The 24,689-nt window shown below is 48.4% G+C and overlaps 1 protein-coding gene across 1 annotated transcript in view; it reads right to left on the reverse strand.

Moving 5' to 3' along the window:
- Positions 1 to 3,440, reverse strand: part of ENTPD2 (ectonucleoside triphosphate diphosphohydrolase 2) — a 42,950-nt gene extending 39,510 nt beyond the window's left edge. Inside the window, exon 1 of the mRNA XM_015426506.1 lies at positions 3,231 to 3,440. Coding sequence (XP_015281992.1) covers positions 3,231 to 3,356 — 126 coding nt within the window. The 5' untranslated portion in view covers positions 3,357 to 3,440. The remainder of the gene's footprint in view (positions 1 to 3,230) is intronic.
- Positions 3,441 to 24,689: the final 21,249 nt, after the last annotated feature.

Raw genomic sequence — 24,689 nt, forward strand, 5'->3', positions numbered from 1 at the left:
AGATGGATGCTGTATCCTCATTTGGCTTCCCTTTCCCACATCCTCACTCCCTTTTTTGGCAGGTAGGTCCCCTCTAACTTAAACTGCTTCACAAGAAGAAAAACTCCACAGCAAAAGGAAGACAAAAGCAGCAAGTGCACAGTAAAGAGAAAGAAGACGTGGTCCTCCCAGAGCAAGCCCTTTAACCACTAGGGAATGCCATCTTATCATTCTCCTTGCATGTTTTCAAACTTAGTTTACTCCTTTAGGGCACACTGAGACTCAATAGCACTGTAGGAGACTGATAAAAAGAAATGCCTCGCTATCAGGTTGCTTTCCATTTCTTTTGCTGATTCCCACCCACTCCTCCTGATTCAGGGAGCAAGGCTATGCCGCAGGGTTCTTAAATCCAAGCCCTTATAAAGAACTCCCATCTTCACTAAATATCTGCCTATTCAACATTATCTTTACTGCCCCCTTCCTTTTGGTTTGAACACTGATATGCAAAGAAGTGTATGTTGCAAACTCACAGCCTGGATTTTACATGCCTCTGAAGGGGAGGAATTGCAGCTAGAGGGATTTGCACCAGAGGCAAGTTCCAAGTTCAAAGCTCAAGACATTGTTTTCCCATGAAGGGGAGGGGAGAGGGCTCACAGCTGGAATATCTTCTATCTTATCTGAGCTATCTCCCCCCCCCCCATTCCATTAGCCTGATATACCTCACCAGGCAGTCCTGAGCCCAAAACAGAGTATGTATTGGAGTCTACCCAATCTAAAAAGCTATAAAAAGGAGAGATCTTAATCTCTAAAAAGCTATCAGTGGCTGGACAGACGACCATCTAATGATGGATTAACCTGTGTTTTTAAAAAGAAAGGCTGTATCCCCAACCTGAAAGCATTATCTTCCAACGTTACAGGAATGTGGGCCAGTTACAGTTTTTTGGAGGTGGAAAGCCCTCTATGTGCTCAAAGGCACTCATGCTTAATTACTAATTACCGTTTGTCCTGCAGCACAACTGAGATGAAGAATTGAAAACAGAGTGGGAGACAGCTCAGCCTGTGGTTTGTATTAAGTCAGTCTAGACCAAATGGGGTTTTTTTGGACAGCGCCCACCTCCACTTATTCAACCTGTGTTGACTTAACAATTCCCTTTCCGCAGACGAGAAATCTTTGGAGGAAGGGCCCATATAGCAGAAGAGAACAATCAGATCCAGCCCTATTGTTTTTGCAGCCCACTTCACAACACTGATGCATGACCTGCAGGACACAGTTTGAGTCCAGTGGCACCTTTAAGACCAACAACATTTAATTCTGGGAATAAGCTTTCGAAAGCTTATACCCAGAGTTAAACTTTGTTGGTCTAAAAAGGTGCCACTGGACTCAAACTTTGTTCTGCTGCTTCAGACCCACACGGCTACCCACCAGAATCTTATCTGCATGGTCTGCACATTTGATTTATCTTCATCATACATGAAAGATACATGTGCATGCCAAGACCTGTAAAACTGCATGTATTCATGTCATAGGGTGGCAAATAAAAACATATCTGTTTCCTCTAAATGTACAGGCGTTTTTCATTTTAAGAATAACTGAAAGTAGAAATAATTGACTTGGGCACCAACGTTTGGTGGACCCCTATTAAAGCTAGTGGCTCAGGGCCAGATTTAGGAACAGGCATCTGCCTGCAGTGCCAGGGATGGGGGAAAGCGGGGGCGTCAGGGACCGAAGATCTGGGTCCATCTTCCCTTGAATTCCCTCTCCATCAGACAGCCAACGCCTCTCCCCTCTGCCAATGCTTGGAATGTGTGTGTGTGGGGGGGGGGGGGGTGCCAGTGTGGGGGGGGGGGGGGGGGGTTGCACAATGGCTCTGGGAGGGAACAGCCAAATGCCCCAAGGCCAGAGGTGCTGATTCAGTGGTCCTCTTTCGGAAAACATCCTCCCCATTTTCAACTCCTCAGAATAACCATAAGCATCTTTAGAAGCAAACAGTCCCTGTGTCCCCCCGGCTGGCTCCTGCAACAGACAACATGCAAGGGAAAGCCTGGAAGCCCAGCCTCCAGAACTACAGTTTAGGGCTTGACACAAAAGTTAGAGCGTCATCCCCAGTGATAATCCCATTCCATCCCCTTCAGAATACTTTTCTCCATGCTCTCTCATCAGAAAGAAAGCCAGATGGAGAAGGTGTAATCCACGCCCCTCAGATCTCACCACCTCAACGTTTTAGACTGGACTATTTCACTACGGTTCTTTTCTGGAATGGGGTTCAGGGTCCCTGTCCCCCCCCCCACCTTCATGCAAACACAAAACTTGTTGAGAAGGGAGCAAAGGATGAAAGTCTTCATTCCAAAGCCTGAGGGAGTTTTCTACTTGGCAGAGACCTCCAGATTCAGCTACGGATCCCTCCACTAAGTTCAGGAAGGAAAAGGAGAGGGGGGCTGGCCCCAAAAGACCAAAGGTGGTGGATGATCAAAGTTCCATTTAAGGTCCGAGCAAATTGTCTGTTCCACCGCCAGCCATAGGGGCTGGGCTCAACAGCACCTAAAAAGCATCTCCTCTAACCAACCACACGCCTCCCTCCCCCCAGACTGTAGATGTCCAGGGGTGAACCCTGGTTTATGCCCTGAGACATTAACAAAAAAGGTTCGAGAAATTCAGAGGGACATCTGCCAACAGGTGTAAGCCGTGTTAAATGGAACCTCCACGGTCAGAGGCAGTATACCACTGAGCACCACCTACTGGGAACCAGCAACTGGAGAAGGTCACTCCCATCGCCCATATTTGGGGGCTCCCATTTGGCTGCATAGTACTGAAAACAGAAAGGTGGAGAGGGCATACTTGGGTCGCACCCGCCAAGGCGCTTCTACATTCAGAGGGTGGTGCACTTTGCATGTGCTCGGTCGCACACCTCTTCCGTGTCTTCCCAGGGCGAAAGCAAATCAGACAGAGAAAATCAGTTGAGGGAGCTGAATCCAGGCACCGGTGAAACTGCCGCGCGTCCCTCCCGGAAGGCTCCAGAAAGCCGGGCAGAGAAAGCAAGTTTGAACTGCAAGGCGGGAGGGGGCGGAGAACCCCAGCCAGCCGGTTCGCCCGAGCCTCTCGGCACATGCTCCGGCGCACTCTGCCGAGGAGAGAGGCTCTGCTGGCTGGGCCCCGACGGGAGGGGCGTCCGTCCGCGCCAGCCCTCCTGCCCCAGTCCGGGGGGGGGCGGAACTGCCGCGGGGGGACGCGGACGGTGCCGGGCGCTGCTTACCTTGAAGGCGGCCGCCTCGCGCAGGTCCTTGGCGGGGACGCAGAGCAGCAGCAGGCCCGCCACGGCTGCCAAGCAGACGGCGCCGAGCCCCGCCGCCACCTTCTTGCCCCCGCTGCCGCCGGCCATCCTCCCGCTGCTCCTGCAACGCCGAGCGCCGGCTGAGCTCTGCGGTGGCGGCGGCGGTTCCAAGACACGCCGCGCCACCGCCGCTCCGCCTCCGGGCCCGGCGGGGCGGGGCTGGTCCCGCAGCGAAGGCGGCAGGTGAGCTCCTCCTGCGGGCAGAGGCGCAGCCAGCCGGCCGGCCTATCCATGGGGGGGAGGAGTCAATTCCCGGCCGACAGAAGTCTAGTAGGAGCCACGGGAGCGGAGGAGAGCCTCCCTCCGCAGAGACAGTCTACCGCTGCTGAGTATCGGGGCCGGAAGACAAACACCCCGGGACCCTGAGACAACAGGCTGGCCGCTGTGGGAACCAGGCAACGGGCCTTGTGGCTGGATCCTCCGTCCCTGATGCTTTTTTAAGTGGTAGCTGGTCTTTGGAAGTTTTTGCTTTGTTTGCTTGTTTGAGCGCTGTTGCTATTTCAGTCTGTTTCGGTGCTGAAGGTATCAAAAAAACAAAAAACAGCCGCACAGTCAAGACTCCCAAACTGCAGGCATGCAAAGAGTGCTTTATATCATTCATGTGCACCACCATCTCAATTATGCTTAAAACAACCCTGACAGGTAGACCAATGGCTATATACTGCTTGTGTTATGTGCAAGTTGGGGAGACTGGGAGTACTTGGCTTGTGTTTGGCTCCAGTTTGGTGTAGTGGTTAAGTGAGTGGACTCTAATCTGGGAGAACCGGGTTTGATTCCCCCACTCCTCCACTTGCACCTAGCTGGATGACCTTGGGCAAGCCGTAGTTCTGATAAGAGCTGTTCTTGAAAAAGATCCGTTTCAGTCAGAGCTCTCTCAGCCCCACCTACCTGGTGGGGAGGGGGAAGGGAAAGGAGTTTGTAAGCTGCTCTGAGACTCCTTTGGGTAGTGAAGGGCAGGGTATAAATCCAATCTCTTCTTCTTCTTCTTTGATGAATTCCTAGCAGAGGCACCATTCAAACTCAGTACTGCTTCTTGATCGGCAACTCATGGCTGGTGCTTTGCACTGGATCTCAAAGAAGAATAAACATCAGCATTTTTAAAAATATAAGTCCAATTGGCTCGAGGTGAGTTCTTTCTGGCTTTCTTTCTTGACAATCTAAAACCGTGCCATCTAGCTGCTTGAGGCCCTCCAGGGTGTTTCTGGCAAAAAGGATTATACATCAAGCATTGGACACAAGGGAATGTTGCCAAGAATAAAACAATAAACCTGACAGCAGAGCCGCAGAGACTTTAAAAGCATATAAACCATATTTTTCATGATTATGCAAAAGTAATCTTTTGGCTTTGAAACGGGGACATCCATTCCTTCCTTGCTTGCCCCTTCCACAGAGGAGCTGTCCCTCTCTTTCTTTGGACAGAGGTTCTGTGCCTGCGTTAAAAAGCCACGGGCTGATCGGGGAGTAACTCTTTCTTCAAGAATGCAAAAAGCAGGAGTCTCTTTCCACGGATGATCAGTAACTACAGGCATGTCCATTCATTCAATGTACCTCTGGTTTTAAAATGCTGCCCCTGCCCTTCACCTAACATTAGTATTGAGGATGGTTTCTGATAAGAGGAAAACACATGAAGCTGCCTTCCACCGGATCAGATCCTCCAAGGCCCCTACTGTCCCATCTGACTGGCAGCGACTTGCCAAGATTTTAAGTCCAGGTCTTTCGTATTGCCTACTGCCTGATCCTTTTAACCGGAGATGCCAGGGATTGAGCCTGGGACTGTCTCCAAAGCAAATGCTCTACCACTGAGCCATACACAAACTCTTCCTGATTCAAGATATCTTAAATGTTTTGTTGTTGTTGTTCAGTCGCACAGTTGAGTTTGACTCTTCACGACCCCATGGACCACATCATGCCAGGCCTTCCTGTCTTCCGTTGTCCTCCGACGTTTGCTCAATTTCATGTTGGTTGCATCTATGACACTGTCTACCCATCTCATCCTTTGCCGTCCCCGTCTTCTTTGACCTTCCATCTTTCCCAGCATCAGGGTCTTCTCCAGTGAGTGCTCCCTTCTCATTTGGTGGCCAAAGTATTTGAGCTTCAGCTTCAGTATCTGGCCTTCCAGGGAGCAGTCAGGGTTGATTTCTTTTTAAACAACCGGAAAAACAGGCAACAAACCAGCCAGGCAAATGGACAGTCCTGGTGGGTCACTGCCCCGGAGGGCTACTGGTGGAGAAGAGGAGATTGGATTTATCCCCCTCCCTTCACTACCTGAAGGAGTTTCAGAGTGGTTTATAATCCCTTTCCCTCCCCCTCCCCACAACAGACACCCTACCCTGTGAGGTAGGTGGGGCTGAGAGAGCTCTAAGAGAACTGCCATTGAGGGAACAGCTCTGAGAGAACTTATGACTGACCCAAGGTCACACCAGCAGCTGCATGTGGAGGAGTGGGGAATCAAACCCGGTTCTCCCAGATCCCACTACACCAAACTGGAGTGAGGCAAGCAGCACCAGACCCTGGCAGCTCTGCCAGCACCTCAGGGGCAGCTGGGCTCAGACCCTTCTGCAGCAGCAGTGACTGATGTTTACTCACCAGCTGCCTCTTCTCACACTGCTGCTGGCGCAGGAGGTGGACATGGGTGAGCCACAGCTATCGTCAGTGTTGCTGGCCGGGTCTGAGTGGTTGGGCCTCCTGCAGGGGTTGCTGAGCTTGGTTGCTTCTGGGCCTTTTTAACTTCCCCGTCTGCCCCGTCAGAGACAGAGCATGGGACAGATCAGGGAAACCCGGGTTCAGATTCTGCATATGAGTGAGCTGGGGCCAGCCTCATCCCTCCCTCTCTCATCCTAACCTACCAGGTATGCCACCTGTGCTTCCTGGAGGGACAAGGAGGGGGAAATATAAACCTGGCAGGGCATGCTGGATTTGAAGACCGGCATTCAGATCACCGCTCCTCCTTAAAGCTTACTTGGTGACCTTGGGCCCGTCAGCTTGGCTCAGACTAACCTACCCTGCTGGGCCCTTGTACTGTTAACATTTACTTAGTGCTGGGGGTTTTTTTTGCACACCTCTCCCCCCCAGGAGCTCAGGGCCGGGTACATGGTTCTCCCCTCTACTCCATTTTACCCTCACAACAGCCCTGTGAGTTGGGTTCGGCTGAGGGGTTGGCTGGCTCAAGGTTGCCCAGCATGTTTCCATGGTGGAATGGGGATTTGAACCCAGATCTCCCAGTCTGACCCTCTAACCCCTGCTCTACACTGGTCACAGTTTTAGTGGAAGAAGAGGCAGGGGAGGGGATATAAACCAGTGCGATAATTACTTACAAGCACAGGCTTTTCAGATATCCAACTATCCCTGGATGAGCAGAGCATCTCTGGAGAACTGTTACTGTCAGTCCTGGGTCACTCCCCTGGCAGGCTACAATGCAGCTGGTTTCCTGTTCTTTCCCCATTGAAAGACTCTCCCGGGGCCTTCTCTTGAGCCAGGATATCGCTTCCAGAATGTTTGAAACTGTCTTGAAAACACGGTTTCCACCCAGATGTGACTGGACAGCTGAGAAGATTTACGTCAGAGAGGAAAAGTTCATAACGCTTAGCTTTTCCCTAGCCGTTTCAGTGTTCAAATGTGCTTTGCACACATTTATTTATTTAAAATATTTATGTGCCTGCCTCTCTCCCAGGCACCCCTGGAGCAAGGTGGGTAACAACGGTGTAAAAACAACACAAAACTGTTTCATAAAACAAACATGAAAGCAACACCAGCTGCAGCTTCCAGATCATCTTCAAGGGCAGCCCGATGTAGAGTGTGCTACAGTAATCTAGCCTTGATGTGATTGAAGCATGGATCAGCATAGCCAAATCGGACATCTGCAAATAGGAAGCCAGGTTCCTCACTAGATGTACCCAGCGGGGGACACACACACACATACACTTTTTGCTATCATGGAAACTTTTTTCTCCAACAAGAACTGTAAGCACTTAGTCTTCAGTTAAAGCTGTGCACCATAGTAGGAAGAGCAATCCTGTTTAAAGCAGTATGTAGTCCAGCCAGCATCATCCCTGTCTTATCTGGATTCATCTTCAGTTTGTTTTCCCACAACAGCCCTGTAAAATACTAGTATCTCCTTACTGCAGACATAGGAGGCTCAGAGTGAGTGGTCTTGCTGAGGACCACCTAGTCAGTTGGTGTCAGCAACAGCATTTGGAATGGAAACCTCCCAGACCACAGCTACCTTTTTTAGCCATCATAAAGTACCTGCTCTCCAACAGCACCTCCAGGGATATTGAAAAGAACAGGACAGGGGGAACACATTCCAAATCCCTTCTGATCCTCTTTGAATAGAGAATTCTCTAAGGAGGGTGCTACAACTGATAAGGCCCTGCTTATTACGGCAACCTGTTGCACTTACAGTAGGAACTGAGAAACAGAACCTCCAATGATGACCTAACGTGAACCTCATACAGTCCAGATAATCTGTTAAGACCTATTTTCAAGGACTTGTTTAACCTCCAGGCCACAGAACTTTTTGCAGCATGTCAAACTGGAATGCTAGAGGCACATCCAAACAGTACCAGAGAGCCCACCCAACTCTGCCCAATGGGGAAAGAGAACAGAGTAGTCATTGTATAAATTAAAATTTCCTTCATGATTAATGGATAAGGAAATGACTATTTATAGCAATTCCTCCATCATATCTCAGGGTTTTTTTTTGTTTGCTCTTCCATCATTAGCTTGCCAACCACATCCCCAATTCACAGAATTTGGCTTTCGCGGAAAGAATTTGTCACTGGCTGACAAAAACTCCCCCAGTCTTGTGCAGTCTGCCCCACAGTTGGCCTCTTGCCTTGGACAAAAGTCCAGAGGGGCACGAATGTCCCGGCCGGGAAGACAATGCGTCTCAATGTATCGACCACACAGAAAACAGAAGAGGCATCTGGCAAACTGTGCCCTGAAGCAAAGATGGCAGAGCCCGCAAAGGCTTCATCTGGAGCCTTTTTCCACCATAAGAACATCAGAATCTCCCTGAGGCGAATCAAGACAAAAAAACTAGCCAGACGCCTCCAAGAGACCTTCAGGATAGGCCTGGAGGCAGAAGCCGTGGCTCAGTGGTAGAGCATCTGCTTGGTGTGCAGAAGGTCCCAGGTTCAATCCCCAGCATCTCCAGTTAAATGGACCAGGCAGTAGATAACGTGAAAGACCTGTCTGAAGTCCTGGAGAGCTGCTGCTGGTCTGAATGGACAATACTGACTTTGATGGACTGATGGTCTGATTCAGTTTAAGGCAGCTTCATGTGTATTCATCCCGCTTCATGGAGGATTCATATGGCTACCATGGGCTAATTTATAATAATTTAAAGGGGAAAACCATGTAAGTCTCTTCCAGCAAAATTACACTGAAGTCCAGTAGCACCTTAACGATTACCACAACATATTACAGCATAAGCTTCCATGGGTCAGATCCCACTTCATCAGATGCATGGAGTGCGCAGTCGTTTTACAGACACCTTTATAACAAAAGTTAGAAAAGTTGTGCCTAGGAGATAGGAGCATTGCCTGCTTGCAAATCCTGGATTTAAAAAAATAGAAATGCATAAACAAAAACCACAGCAGCAGTCTGTCGGGAGCCTCTGCTACTGCCATTCTATGCTGCTAGTTTGATCAGACTTGTTCTGGACTACAAGAGAAAAAAATGAAGCAGACTCCAGTACCCAAGTGTTTAAAAATGTTGTTCTCCTCCATGCTGCTTCCCACTGGTCTTATCAGCCACAGCTCCAAAACCAGTTCTACAATCATGAGACTGTTTTCTTCACGCCATTCATAATTATTCATTATTCAGGTTGCAGAACTCTATTTTCCTTGGTGTGGAATTTTCTTCTCCCCCTTTCACTGTAGCAACACTTCATCAGTCTATGGTGGGACACACCTATTTTCTGGTCCCCCTCCCTATAAATCACTGTCCTGAATTTGTCCCTACATTTGTTACAGTTTTGTTAGCATAAATTCCTGGAGTGGTGATCAGTGTTCCCTCTAAGCTGAGTTAGTGTGAGCTAGCTCACAGTTTTTTAGCCTCCAATTCACACATGTTTGTCTTTGCTCAGGAAGGAGGGCTCCAGAGCAAACTAAGTTATGCAGTAGCCAAATCACTGGCTCACAACTTTAATGCCACTAGCTCAGGGTAGAATTTTTGCTCATAAGACTCCATAGCTTAGAGGGAACATTGGTGGTGATTCATCAGGGTCCAGTTCCCTCTTTGGGGTCTTATTAGAATCTCTGAATGGGGAATGGAAGCCTCTTGTCTCTAATGCACGTGTGTGTAAATTACCGCACATGGGCAGGAAGGTGCCATCCAGTGCACACAGCCTGTCATTTCACACATAGCACAGCCAATGGACATATATAACATCCAGATCGCAAGATGTCATCGTCCCGCTGTACACAGCATTGGTCAGGCCGCACTTGTTTATTTGTTTGTTTATTTGGAGTATTGTGTGCAGTTCTGGAAGCCTCATTTCAAAACAGATGCAGACAGAATGGAGCGGGTGCAGAGGAGAGCAACAAGGATTTTCGGGGTCCTGGAGACCAAGCCCTATGAAGAAAGGCTGAGGGACCTGGGCATGTTTAGTCAGGAGAAGAGGAGGTTGAGGGGGGACATGATTGCTCTCTTGAAGTATCTGAAGGGCTGTCACTTAGAGGAGGGCAGGGAGCTGTTCCTGTTGGCAGCAGAGGAGAGGACTCGCAATAATGGGTTAAGTTTTCAGGGTGGGAAGGTACCGGCTGGATCTCAGGAAAAACCTTTTTACAGTCAGAGTTGTGCGACAGTGGAATCAGCTGCCTAGGAAGGTGGTGAGCTCCCCCCTCGCTGGCAGTCTTTAAGCAGCGGCTGGACAAGCACCTGTCAGGGATGTTCTTTAGGCTGATCTAGCACTGAGCAGGGGGTTGGACTAGATGGCCTGTGCGGGCCCTTCCAACTCTGTGATTCTATGGTTCTATATTGGCCTGTTGATAACAGATTGTAGAGCAATTATGTTTTCCTCTGATATCTTCAATCTACGAACAAGCACCTTCTTTCTTGAATTTGGAAACAGCGCAGGATGGGCAGGGGTAGACTTAGCCACAGGGCAACCAGGGCAGCTGCCCTGGGCACCCGACTTGGGGGGCTGCAGAGGGTGCCAACCACCTCAGGAGGGTATAATGCCATACAGTCCACCTGCCAAAGCAGCCATTTGCTCCAGGGAACTGATCTCTGTCATCTGGAGATCAGTTGTCACACAGAAGATCTCCAGGCCTCACCTGGAGGTTGGCAACCCTACAACCAGTCCAAACCCTAGCTGCATCCCAAGAGGGCCTGGCCAACCCTTGCTTGGGGCCAGGTTGGCTCTGTCGAGGGGGGCAATGAGTCTGGGGGCCCATTCTGGACGTTTGGCCAGGACCCCAGAATCACTAAGACTGCCCACGAGGATTGGCAAAGGTGAAGTAATGGAATACAGTAGGCAGTGGACAGAACAGAGCCCTTCACCGTTTGCATTTGTGGGGATCTGGGGTACAGTAATCCTCCCTATGAGAACTCGGGGGCTGCATTTACATCCCTGTTTTCAACTGTGAAATGATTGTGGTTCTGTGATGTCTGTTGCAAAGGGTGTGTGTGTGTGTGTGTGTGTGTGTGTGTGAGTGTGTGTGTGTGTGTGAGAGAGAGAGAGAGAGAGAGAAGGCATGCATAACCTTGCTGTCCATTTCCCTCTTTCCTTTCCTTGGCTTTGCTCCCATCATCACAGCAAAGGAATTTTCCCTTAACGGTCTCAAAACACATTGTCTTGCTCCTTCCCTAAATACAAGGTCAGTTTCCATCGGAAGGAAGGTTTATATACATAAGAAATGTTAAACTCTCAGTGGGGCCTCTGTTGCTTTAAACTGTAGGAGGAGAAGGAACAGATGGAAGGAACACAGCAAAATAGGAAGGGCTGTTCCCAGGGTGGACCAGCGTACACATCAATTCTTGCATCGCTTGACCCCAATCCAGATAGGACCCAAAAGATCTCAGCTCTCGGGCACAACAGGGTAGTGTTAGCATGTAAGACTAGGATTGGGGAGGTACACATTCAAGCCCCCACTCAATGATGAAGCTGACTGAGTGCCCTTGGGCCAGTGACACCCTCTCCGTCTAGCTTACCTCTCAAGGTTGTTGCATAAAATAGAAGGAAGAACAATGGAAACCCTAGAAGAAGGTGAGATTGCAATGTGATAGAAGGAAGAAGCCACCTCCACACAGTATGAATTTCTAGCAGCCAGAATATAGGATCAGTGTGTGGTCCAAAAACACAGGATCACGGCCAGATCAGAATCAGGTCCGAAACAAAGACTAGGCAGGATCTCAGGTTGCAAGTAGTAGGGCAGAAACTAAAGACTGGGTGAGTTGACACTCCCTCCTAAACAGACAATTTGTCTGGATTGTGCATTTTTGATGCACTCACTGCTTCCCTTCAGGTTCAGGGCTCAAGTCCCTTGTTTGGCATTCAGCCCCTGCTGCCCCTTGCAGATTTGGCCTATACCTTTGAGGTGCAAAGTAGCACAGGATTCTCAGCTGCATGGAGAGAAAAAAACCCTGTCTTTTGGGGCCTTCCTGCCCCTGTCCCTTTGATGGAGGATTAATGGGGTATTATTTACTTCCATGATACAAAAAGCTTCAGCTGCCCATTTTTCTCTAGGTCCATTGGTGGTGGAAAATGCCATCAAATCACAGCTGACTTACGACAGCCCCGTGGGGTTTTCACGGCAAGAGACCTTCAGAGGTGGTTTGCCGTTGCCTGCCCCTGCGTCACAACCCTAGTATTCCTTGGAGGTCTCCCATGCAAATACTAGCCAGGGCTGACCCTGCATAGCTTCGGAGATCTGATGAGATCAGGCTAGCCTAGGTTATTGAGGTCAGGCCCATTGGCACCCCTAAGAAAGCACAGCAGCCCAGTTCAGACTCCTGTCCATCCCTTTAGAGACCTGTGTGGCCCTTACTCTCTGCTCTCATGATGGTCCTCCAGCTCTACCACCTTCTGCCCTCTTCTGCTCCATTCTCCCTTGCTGCTACTTCTCCCTGGCACTACATCCCAGAGCACCTGCCTTTGGGCTCCTCCTCTGCTTCCATCGGACCCCTCCTTTTCCTGTGGAGACATTAGCACAGCCCCTCTGTTCTTATCTAATTGTTATCCTCTCTTCCTCCAAGTAGCACTGTGCAGTATGCATCGTTCTCATTGGTACAACAGCCTTGTGAGGGAGTTTAGCTATTTTATTTATTTAAAACATTTAACACCTGCCTTTCTTCCTCATAGAGCTCGAGGTGGCTTACGACATAGATAAACACACATCACTAGAAGTGGCTGACCTAAGGCCACTCAGTGAGTTGCATGGCAGAGCTGGGATTTGAATTCAGATCTCCTAGAGGCTAGCCCAGCACTGTCACCTCTACACCACATTGGCTCCCCATTGAAGCTAGGGCTCTTTTTGTAGAAAAAGCCCAGCAGGAACTCATTAGCATATTAGGCCACACCCCTGACAGCACAGCTCATTAGGCCGTACCCCCATGTTACCAGAAGTGTGGTTATCCAGCCACACCCACCTTTTGCTTGTTATTCTGTTTACCTTGTTTGTTGTCAAAACCCAGGGCTTTTTTGTAGCAGGAACTCCTTTGCATGTTAGACCACACACCCCTAATGTAGCCAATCCTAATGAGTTTCTGCTGTTGGGTGTGGCCTATTATGCTAATGAGTTCCTGCTGGGTGTGGCTAACTTGGGAGCCAGCCGGAACTCCGTTCCTGTGCGTTCCTGCCCCAAAATAGCCCTGAAGCTAAGGCTGCAATCCTAAAAATCGCTTTCCTAAAATTGGGATTACTTCTGAGTAGACCTTCTTAGGATCAGTGTCTGAGCCTGGTGCATGTGGTTGGAACGAATGCCTCCCTTTGCTGTCTCTCTTATCTCAGATTTCAGATAGTTGATTCTTCGGAACAGGGTACTAGAGCATCCCGTCCTTTGTAAAGCCCCCGCTCCTGTCCGAACTGACACACAAACAATCGCCACACATGGCAATGGATTCTAAGAGAGTATCCCAGGATGCACCCTGAGTTTTTTAAAAAATAATTCATTAAGACAGTCAACAACCAGCACAAGTCACAATACACAATATGCCAAAATTATAACGAAATCAAAAATAATCAAATAAATAAATAGATGGGCTATATAAAATGATTTAAAATAGATAATTACAGGCCCCTGCCACACGGGGGGAAATTGATATGGGCAAAGTGCGGCTTTTGAAAGCCGCACCAAAAGAGACATGCGGCGGCGGGATCACACAGAATTGTGCACATGCGCAGTTCGGCTGGGAGCCTCGATTGCTCCGGAAGATGGGTGCTCCAGCGATCCGACGGCTGTGCTTGATGCGGCGTTTCCGGTAAGTCCTGCTCTGTAGGTGGGGTTTTTTTACAGCGGATTTTCGGCCTGAAGGGCCGGATCGGGGACAGGTGCGTGCTGCTTCCCAGATGTTGCAGTGAGATCACGCCCGTTTGCTGTGCCCCCAATCCTTCCCTCTCCCGGGCCAAAACTTTCCATGTGACCGGGGCCACAGATTAAAATAAATATTGTTTAAAAAATTGGTGTACTGCAGAGAATATCTTTCTGAATTTTACAGCTGCAAAAAAACCTTGCTCAAGAAGCTGTAGACTGGAAATTGACGCCCATAAGGAGCTTCCTTGAAGACTCAGAGTCAGAACAGCCGAGGAACCTTCTGCTCAGAGGGAGAATAAACATAACACATATTTCCTGATACAACTGGTAAGAGAACATAACATGTTCATTTGTTTCAACAACACTGGCGGCACCACACAGACAAACGCTCTCTAACATAGGAGTCTTCCGTGATCTCCCCTCCAATACCACAGAGGGGAGTACATGCCACCTGGCTAGAGAAAATGCCCTGCAATGGATGGGGGACTCGAGAGACAAAAGACAGTTTGCCGGAGCTAAAATATACCTGGTGTTGCCCGAAGCCAACAAATTTGGGTCTCTGCTAATATCACACTGCCATTCAGTATCTAGCGCCCTCTCTTTAAGGGTTGCAGTCACCTGATCCAATCCCATTTCTAGGAAGGTCTGTGGAGAAAAACCTAGAGTCGTCAATTTATGATGAACCACAGTTAACCAGGAGGATCGAAAGCGATCCCGAAGGATTAAAGGTGTTAATCCTTGGGGAGGATAATTTAATTTGAGCCAAAAGTTAATAGAGGCAAGGCTTATTTTAATCAGGCCAGATTCGAAACGCAAACTGAGTTTATGCGAGGTGTCATCCTCCTCAGTGAAATCTAAGATGCATCCTAGAATACATTCAGCCCTCTCCTCTAACTCCAGAACGCAGGGAAAGTGAATGCCTGAAAAGTCCTGTCAAATCGGACCGAGGGCTCATTTAGACCAGTGTTCTAGTGACCGACCAGAGACCTCAGAGGAGCCAGGTGGCGGACACAGGTGTGCCGTGATGCCTCCGGGGACATAGAGGAACCAGTCGTAATCTTCTGAAGATGCCATGGAAGTGGCATAAACACATGCTTGCAAATGCACTTAAATAGTGTCCTGAGCTTGGCTGGGTCCATTTTTCAAGGGGGGGGGGGGCAGAATGACAAGCTGAAGAATCCAGATCATTGCCCTGCATTCTGTTCCATTTTGCTTCTTTCTCCCTCACCTGCCCCACCCACAGCCTGCTTTTGGGGCCTTCCTGCCCCTGCCCCGAACAGCAGGATGCATCCCTGAGCCAAGGTCAACTAGACAATCTGAATTGGAGGTGATGAGTAAGCAGGTCATGGAAGTTCAGCAAAGAAATACATGAACAGGAGTGAGAAATGTGTGTGTGGGGGGGTGAGTACACAAAAGGGAGCTGACCAGGGCTAAGCATAGCCTTCCACACCCACTTTGCAGCACCTTCCTTCATACGGACATTCTACCAGCCAGTGTCAGGCCAGGCCCTGGGCAACCTCCAGCCATCCGTATCTGACCAGCTGCTGGCTGCTCCGCTCTTGCCCTCGCAGCCTCTGAGCTCCCATTGCCGATTGTTGTTTGCACCGTTGGGACTGCTGTGCTGGCAGAGGGGGCCTTTGCACTGCAAAATAAGACCGGCTCCCCAAGATCCATCCAGCTGTGCAGATCTTCTCCGGCCTATCAGGGAGGTGAAGGTGCACCGGCTTCCTTTGTTGAGATGGTTCAGGCTGTTGTAAGTTATGGTGAAAATATCAAAAATGGCTTTCTCACAACAAATGGCAGTGTTTGCTTATTAATCTGTCGGTTTAGAAGGTGAATGCGCTGCCCCTCAGCCAAAACATTCTGGGATTTTTTAAAAGAAAATTGTTTCCATCAAGTCACAACTGACATACGTGTTCAGAGTTGGTTTGCCATTGCCTGCCTTCACATCACAACCCTGGACTAGTTCCAGGTCCCTGGTCTCCCGTCTAGCCAGGACTGCCCCTGCTTAGCTACCAAGAACTGACATGGTCAGACTAGCCAGAGGTCTCCAGGTCAGGAAGGTTTTGGGATACAGGACTTGTATGTTAGCTGTCCCAGAGGGGCAAATAACCCCATAGGGTCATTTAAGCTTGGACAAATGGCATGCAGGGAAAAGCAAAACTCCTCCTCATTCACGTAACACTGTCTTGGTCCAAATCAGGTTAAAAATATCAGTTATTTAAAAGAAAGCAAGCGCTGGGAACTTCATACATGGAACTCCTCCCAGCATCTTGTTTGGTTTAGCTACTGGCCAGCACTGCTAAATCTGTGGCAGAAATTTCTACAGGTTAATTATGTAGTGAACCTTCTTCCTTCTGCCTCCCAGGACTTCTGCCCATCAACTTTGGTGGGTGCCGCTACGTTTTAGTATTTGGAGATGAAATCTTTCCATCCAGTTTCTCCACACCAGGCCCCCTTTGATAAACCTATCTTTAGGTGAGGAGAAGGAGAAGAAGGGGAAGGAAGAAGAAACATAAACAGTGAGGGGGCTAGCAAGGCAGAAAAAGAGAGAATGGATCAATGTTTTGTTTTTTTAACCAAAAAGAGGCCAGCCTTCGGGCTTAGCAACATTTCTGCACAGCCTCAGTGGAAAGTGAGCAAGGAAAGATTTTTCCCAGCCAGCCTGTCTCTTGCTGGGAAGATCAATAGCCCTCCAGTCATTCTCCCACTGCCCCTTGGGCCTTCATGATCTAGCTCCTTCACCTGTGTGACAGTTTTTCAGTGGATTTGATCCAGCAGGGCTCTTCTTAAGAACATAAGAGAAGCCATTGCTGGATCAGGCCAATGGCCTATACAGTCCAACACTCTGTCACACTGTGGCCAAAAATACCAGGTGCCATCAGGAGGTCCAGCAGTGGGGCCAGGACACTAGAAGTTCTCCCACTGTTGCCCCCCCCAAACACCAAAAATACAGAGCATCACTTGCCCCAGACCAAGAGTTCCTATCTATACCTTGTGGCTAATAGCCACTGATGGACCTCTGCTCCATTGTTGTTGTTGCTCAATCACACAGTCAAGTCCGTCCTCATGGACCACATCACGCCAGGCCCTCCTGTTTATCCGATTCCCTCTTGAAGCCGTCCATGCTTGCAGCCGCCGCCACCTCCTGTGGCAGTGAATTCCATGTGTTAATCACTTTTTGGGTGAAGAAGCACTTCCTTTTACCCATTCTAACCCGACTGCTCAGCAATTTCATTGAGTTAAACTAATACTTAAGTTCTTATACTTCTGAATACTAGTTGCTGGGAGTGTAAAGTATTGTCTCCATATCCTGCCTGGTCATGGTGGGAAAGAGGATATTATTCGCTTGCTTCATTCATGCCCTGCCTTTCTCCCCAATGGGTGCCCAAAGCAGCTGACACTGTTCGCTCCTTCATTTTATCATCATGATGACGCCATGAGATAGATTAGGCTGAAAGAGATTATCTGGCCCAAGGTTACCCAGCAAGCTTCCACGGCAGAATGGAGATTTGAACCTGGTGTTTCCAGATCCTATTCTGACACCCTAACCACCACACCACACTAGATAGACCTTTGGTCTGATCCAGCAGGGCTGTCTTCCTGGGCTTCCAATGGGTTGAAATCCCTGCAAAGGACATGAAGTTCACCAAGTGACCTGGGGCAGCCGCCACCTCTTAGGAGGGGGAAGGAAGGAGACCTACGCTCCTCTGAGCTCTACAGAGAAAGGGTGGGATAAAAATGCAACAAGCAGATGCTAGCCGCTGGAGCAAAGGGGACTGACTCACAGTTACGCAAGTCCAGTTGTGGGGCCAGCAAATACATATACAGTGTTCCCTCTAAGCTGAGTTAGTGTGAGCTAGCTCACAGTTTTTTAGCCTCCAGCTCACACGTTTTTGTCTTAACTCAGGAAGGATGGCTCCAGAGGAAACTGATTTATGCAGTAGCCAAGTCGCTTGCTCACAACTTTAATGCCAGTAGCTCACAAAGTTGAATTTTTGCTCACAAGGCTCCGCAGCTTAGAGGTAGCATTGACTGCTCCAGCAACTGAAGTTCTGACACACACACCCTCCAACTTAGGGATACTCCCCCAAGAATCAGCATTACCAATTTTAACTTGCCATCACTCATTAACATTTGACCCCACAAAGTCATCACTGAAAGCTTTATTCAATTCATCTCTGTATTAGACAGAATTCAAGCTTGTTGCACAATTAAAAAACAAAAACAAAACTCCCTACATCCTGTTTATACAAGTGTGTTAAAAGCTCAACACATACACATTTTATATAGAAGCCCTCTTATGTCACACCCAGATTTTCTGGGAAAACAAAGTGATCTGTTCTTTCCAAGCAAGGCTGAAGTATTATGTTTGACTGGGACACTTTGTGAAGAATACAGATTTTGGAAAGTTTGCAAAACAACATCCAGGCTTCATTATGGGTTGTTCTCCCCCCCGCTCCATCTTATATGTTGATATTCTCACAGTTGTGAATAAAGAAACAGGAGAACAGAGCCATGGAAAATATGCCTCACTGATCTCTTATGCCCAAAGCACTGTTTGTTAATAAACTGGGTCTTTGCCCATGATGAGCCTGGACTTTTAAGGACAGAACTGCAATAGGAAAAGACAAAGGTCATCTTGGAGTAAAGGGTGGAGGGAGGATTTCTAGATGAATTGCAGGTGGCTTTATTTATGTAGGAGTTAAGACATATCTTCAAAGGCAGATTAAAAGCTGCAACAATCAAGGTTTGCCAGTCTTCTCTTCTGGACTGACTCCAGTGCTTTTAACTAGGTGCAGATTCTAGACAGGCTGATATGAGAGAGCTGAACCTCTTTCCACCACCCTCCTGCGTGTTAGCCTGCCATTCGAAGCACAGGAGCAGGACTCCAGAAGAAGCTGACAACCCTTGCAAGAGGAATAGCCAGTTGAGCTGTTAGCACAACTGTTCGATACAGCCAACTCAGAACAACTTCACCTTGGCTTGATCCAGCAAGACTTCTTTTTATGCTTTTATTAAGCATGCTAAAATATCCACAGTCACAGGCAGTCTAATCTGAGCACCAAATACTGTGGTGGGAAACAGGGAGACGTCTCCATGGTGATTTGCATGTGGCCCACCCAGAGACATCTGATTGGCCTTTGATGAAAACAGAATGCCAGACCTTTGACATGCTCTAGAAGGGCAGTCATCTCTCTCTCTCTATTATAATAATAATAATAATAATAATTGTGTTTTGGGGTGGTACTTTGCAGCTCTCCCATTGGCTGTACAATGCGCTCCCTCAGCCATTGGCCCATCAGCCGCCACTTAAGAGTACTCGTGTGATATTCGATCCAAAATAACATCTTTGGGCCTCTCCTTGGAGGAGTTAGCTTTCTCCTCTGAAGTGTATATTTTTAATACAATCAAACAGAGGCTTTTAGATATTGAGTTTCAAAAACTGCAGCCCTTTCATCCCCCTGTCTGCTCTTCAGCTTCATTAAATCTTAAGAATGATGTGGGATGTATTCCCCAGTATTTGTATAATTTGGATAGCACTAGCCATCGAAGAGCTTTTTCCCTTGCTCGAGTAAATGCCTTCCCATCAAAACTACTGTATGGTAGGTTTCATAATATTCCTAAGTACGAACGGAAATGTGACTGTGGTTCAAGCTCTCTTGATTCAATTGATCACATACTGCTGGACTGTTCGTTGCATGTATCTGCTAGGGAAAAATGGTTAAACTCTTGGTTGCATGGTAAATATCACCTTTCTAATGAAAGAAAATGCCAGATTCTATTGAATGATACAACAGCAGAGATTACAGTGGCAGTGGCTAATTTTTTAGTTGATGTGATAAGAGTGAAAAATTTGGGAAACTCCGTTTCATGATTTTATAATTATTCCAGTTTTTTAGTTGACTGTGTCACTCTCTGTTTCTGATTTCTGATTTTAATGTTGTATATGCTATTAAAGGTTTATTGATTGATTGATTGAGTACTCGTGTGCCATTGGCTGGGTGCTGGGTCTGCTCCTCTTCCCCGCCCACTCCCCCTTCAGTCATTGTGCCCTGTCAGAATTACTGGCAAACGGCTTTCTCTCTTGACGAAGATGCTTCTCCTGCTTGCCTCCTGTGTGGGACTAACTTTCCCCTTAGTGGCTGTTGATAGGTGTAACGAAATGACAGTTACCTGTCTTTGTAAGATGGCTGCCGTGTGGTTGTTTGTTTGAAATTTCCCCCCCCCCAAGGTTTAATTGAGCTGTAGTTCCAGAGAGGGGCCTGGAGGGGTATTACTCACTGGGTTAAATGGGGCTTCCTCATCTGCTGGCCTACAGTTCCCAGCTGCCCCAAGGCCAAAAAGTGCAGGAAAAGAGGGACTGTCCCAAGGGGCAGGGCAGTATCAATATAGACTCCATCCTATTCAGGGAGGAGGCAGTCTTCATCCTACAGGAGGTTAGGAAAACCTCCTGCTGCCTGTGCTTACCAGCCTGTCCAGACGACAAACCACAGACTTGGGGGAACCCTGTGAGGCAGCAGAAATTCAGCCACTCCACAGTCAGCTGGACTGGGGAATGAATGGAAGTTTCCCTGCTCTCTTAGGCAAGAGAGAGAGGCTGAAGCAGAGCCAGAGGCCAGTCCAAGCAGAGATCCTATCCTGAGCCCACAACCTCCAGCGCTACAGAGTATTGTGTGTAGGTAAAGAGGATTGCATTTAACCCCCGTTGATTTATGCCCTGTTGGTTCATATTGTGTGCTTACTCCTACAGTTGTGCCTTATTCATTTAGTGTGTGTGCGTGCTCCATAATTGTGTAAATAGTTAAATAAATTCTTTCATTTGGGCTACTAATCTGCATTGTGCTCTGACCACATAGTCCCCTCCGCTCTGCACAATAACAAAGAAAGGGGGTACCCCAAGGAAGCAAAGAAAGACCAGACTCTTGGGTTGCCAACTTTCCAGGGATTTCCCAAAGATTGGGGATTCCATCTCCAAATAGGGAGATTCAGCCAGAGGGGGTCTCACTGTCCCTCTGAAAAGGCAGTGACGATTCCATGAGTGGGGGCACATGTAACGAGGGTGGGAGGCAAACAGCTGAGTTGTAAACTGGAGCCCGTTTCACCATGATACGCAACCAAGCTTGGTTCAGACAAGGGCCTTTACAGGCCTTTGTGAGGAACTAATTGGGGCCAGTCCTGACTAGGGTTGCCCACTCCAGGTAGGGAGATTCCTGGAGATTTTCTGGAAGAGTCCATGGAAGCCAGGGTTTGGGGAGGGGAGAGGCCTCAGCTGAACAGAATGCCATACAGCCCAACTTCCAAAGCAGTTATTTTCTCCAGATCTGTTGTCTGGAGTTCAGTTGTGATACCTGGTGATCTTCAGGCTCCACCTGGAGGTTTGCTGCCCTAGGCAAGGCAAGCAGTGCTTCAGAGCAGGGTCTGCTAGATCCAGGTTCTTGCTGTAGAAGCTGGTGATTTTGGATCAGTCACAGACTTTCAGCCTAACCTACCTCACAGGGTTATTGTGCAAGTCAAAAGGGGGAGAGGAGAATGATGTAAGCTGCTTTAGTTCCCATTGCGAGAAAGACTACGTTTCCTCCTGGGAAACCATTGTTGCCAATCTCCAGGTGAGGGCTGGAGATCACTCAGAATTACAACTGCTCTCCAGATGGCAGAGATCAGTTCCACTGGAGAAAATGGTGGACTCTGTGTCCTTATACCCTGCTGAGATCCCCCCCCCATGGTAGAGGCTGCAGGTGGAGGGGGAGATGGAAAGCTGAAGAATGAGAGGGAAATAAAGGTAGATTGATGATTGGCTGGGAAGGAGATAGGGTTGCCAACTCCAGGTGGAAAAATTCCTGGAGATTTGAGGGATGGAGCCTGGAGAGGGTGAGGTCTGAGGAGGGGTAGGACCTCAGACAGGTACGATGCTATAGACTTCACCCTCCCAACGAGCCATTCCCTCCTGGGGAACCACTGTTGCCAATCTCCAGGTGAGGGGTGGAGATCACTCAGAACTACAACTGATCTCCAGAAGGGAGGGTAGAAGTCAGCTGCAGTCAGAGGGGCAGATAACAGTAGGTTGATGGTTAACTGGGAAGGGGATGGGGTTGCCAACTCCGGGTTGGGAAATTCCTGGGATTTCAGGGGTGGAGCTTGGAGAGGGTGGGGTTTGAGGTTGCCACAGCAAATTGACGCTGATTGCCGAAGGCCTTGGCACTCTCCCAGATCCTCTTTCTGGATCTCATTGTATTTATTTCTACAATGGGCCTTATTCCTAGTATTGTTATAAAGCACAATAACTAAAGAGAACTTACATATATAAAGAGAACTTACAGAGGAGACATAACACTGCGTCTCAAAGAATAGGATAGTTAGTTATCTCCATGCTTGAGAGGGGAAGGATGGAGCATAACAATGGGGTATTAGTTAATTATTTGTAGCATCCCACAATTAAGGATATATTTACACATCAGTCTCCAATACTGACATATTTATTTGCTTCACTGTGTCCCCCCCCGCCCCCCAAATTGAATCCAAAGAAATGGTGACCATATAAACTTAGCTTGTTATTCCTGTTTGGTTCTCGCATCTCTTAAAACATCTTCATTATGGTGTATGCTAATTTGCTGTTCACCCTCTGCCTATATGTATGGATTGATGACTTCCATTTCAATGTACATGCGTGCGCACGAAAGCTCACACCCTGAATAAAACTTTGTTGGTCTTAAAGGTGCCACTGGACTCAAAACTTTGTTTTACATGTTCGGGGGTTCTCTTCTAACTCCATTTCCCACTTTACTAGCAGCCAGCATTCACTTTTTCTAGCAAGAGAGAGAAATAAGGAAAGGAACAATGGCAGAACGGGAAGAAAATTCGTCTTCATTTGCTGTATTTGTATCTCAATTCTTCTATTACTTTTTAAAGAAATGATCTAGTTGGATCCCATAATGGCAAACATGGTTGGCACAACTTGCTTTATCTTCACAGCCAACCCTACGAGGTAGGCGAGACTGAGAGAGTGTGACTGGCCCAAGTTCACCCTGCAAGCTCCATGGCTGCATTTGGATTTACAGCCTGGACTCCTAGTTTGATATTCTAACCATTATGCTGCATCAAAGATTGCTGTGGTCTTCCCTGACTGCAGAGGAAGGCTTTCCGCAGCAGCTGCTGACTGAGACCATCAAACTGGAGTGGCCCAGGAGGACTGATCTTCTGCGTGCAAAGTCCAGGTGCGTCTCCTCCAAGGCACAGCCTTTCCCCATTTTCACAGGATCGGAGTCCTATGATGACCGGCTGCAGAGGTCCAGGATGCCCAGTTCAGAAAAGAAACTTGACGGGAAGGTAGATAGGCTTCTACTGGAAAGGCTGTCAAAGGCAGGGAGGGTCATAACGGCTCGGCCCCTCCATCGAGGAAAGCTGCGGTTTTCAAAGCACTGGGTGGTAAGCTGGCGTCAGTGTCTCCACTTCCAAATGCTAACAACCTCTCAGCCAAGAAAGGCTTATAAAATCTTCCCAGAGGAACTTTGCAAATAAGAAGATTGGACAGGCACCAGGAAGAACAGTTCGGGGGGGGGGGGAATCGTTTCAGGCCCCAGGCTGAAGCTGAGCATATCTCTGTGGACCTACTGATGAATGAGGCCCTTTTCTGCTCTTTCCTGTCCATGCTCAGTTCCTGACCTGTGCAAAATCCCTTCTGGAGGGAGACATGGGCAGCTGCCAGCAGAGTCCTGGGCCTTCCCAGTAACAAGGCAGGGAATAGGGATTAAAACTGTAAGAAGAATCATCTAGTCCAGCATTCTTTTCTGCAATACTGATGATCCACATAGCTCTGGGATCACGCTTACACACCCACCTCAACCAGCAAAAGCAGGAATGAGGGTCATTCCCTGTGCTTTTTTCCTGGAGCACCTTTTTCACTCATCTTTTAATGGAGCTATCCTTGGATAGCTGCCACCCGTGTAAATGCCACTAGGATTTCTTAGCCTCAGTGTGCAACCTTTTACATGGACTTCTGCTGCTCTTCGTTTGCTGTGTTGCTGCCCACTCCCCCAGCGTTTCACAATCTGCACCATTGTGACTAACGTGGGGCCAAGTGCACACTTGACCTTTGCACTGCTCACCCCCCACTTCAAGATCATTTGTGGACAAATTAAACAGCATCAGTCCTGATATGGATCCCAGGGAGTGGGGAAGGGGGAGGAATTGGATCAAAATTCATGCAGAATGATTTGAAGAGAAGAAGAGATTGGATTTATACCCTGCCTTTCACTACTCAGAGCAGCTTACAATCTCCTTTCCCTTCCCCTTCTGTGACACCCTGTGAGGAATGTGGGACTGAGAGAGCTCTCCTGAGAACTGCCCTTGGGAGAACAGCTCTGAAAGAATTTATGACTGACCCAGGGTCACACCAGCTGGCTACAAGTGGAGGAGTGGGGAATCAAACCCAGTTCTCCCAGATTAGAGTCCACACTCCTGACCACTACACCAAACTGGCTCTCTTTGGAAACAGCTCACTTAGTTTGTCTGGGAGGTGGAAGGGGTAGACATTCCCGGTCAGGTGGATGGATCCCTCGGGTATTTTCAGATCTCATGTAGAGTGGCACTGAGAAAAGAGAGTCAAGACTCTGCCCCTGCTAACCAATGCTCCGTGGGGAAACCTTCATGGCAGCTGGAAACCACAAAGTCCTGGGTTCAAATGTCGCCTTTGCTATGAGCTCACTGGCTGTGGAGTCCTAGGCAGATTCCACTGAAGTCACATCAGTTTCATATGCTCCCCTTTCCCTACAACACTGTTATTGCTGCAGCTAGCAGGAAGCCTAGTGATCAAATACCTATTAGCGAGGCACAAGGCTGGGAGTCCTGCAGGCTTGGAGGAGGACTCAGGAAAAAATGTGCCTCTGTAAATTCAATTAAATGC

Source organism: Gekko japonicus, unplaced genomic scaffold, assembly GCF_001447785.1.
Source record: "Gekko japonicus isolate JY-2015 unplaced genomic scaffold, Gekko_japonicus_V1.1 scaffold1195, whole genome shotgun sequence".
Classification (NCBI taxonomy): domain Eukaryota; kingdom Metazoa; phylum Chordata; class Lepidosauria; order Squamata; family Gekkonidae; genus Gekko; species Gekko japonicus.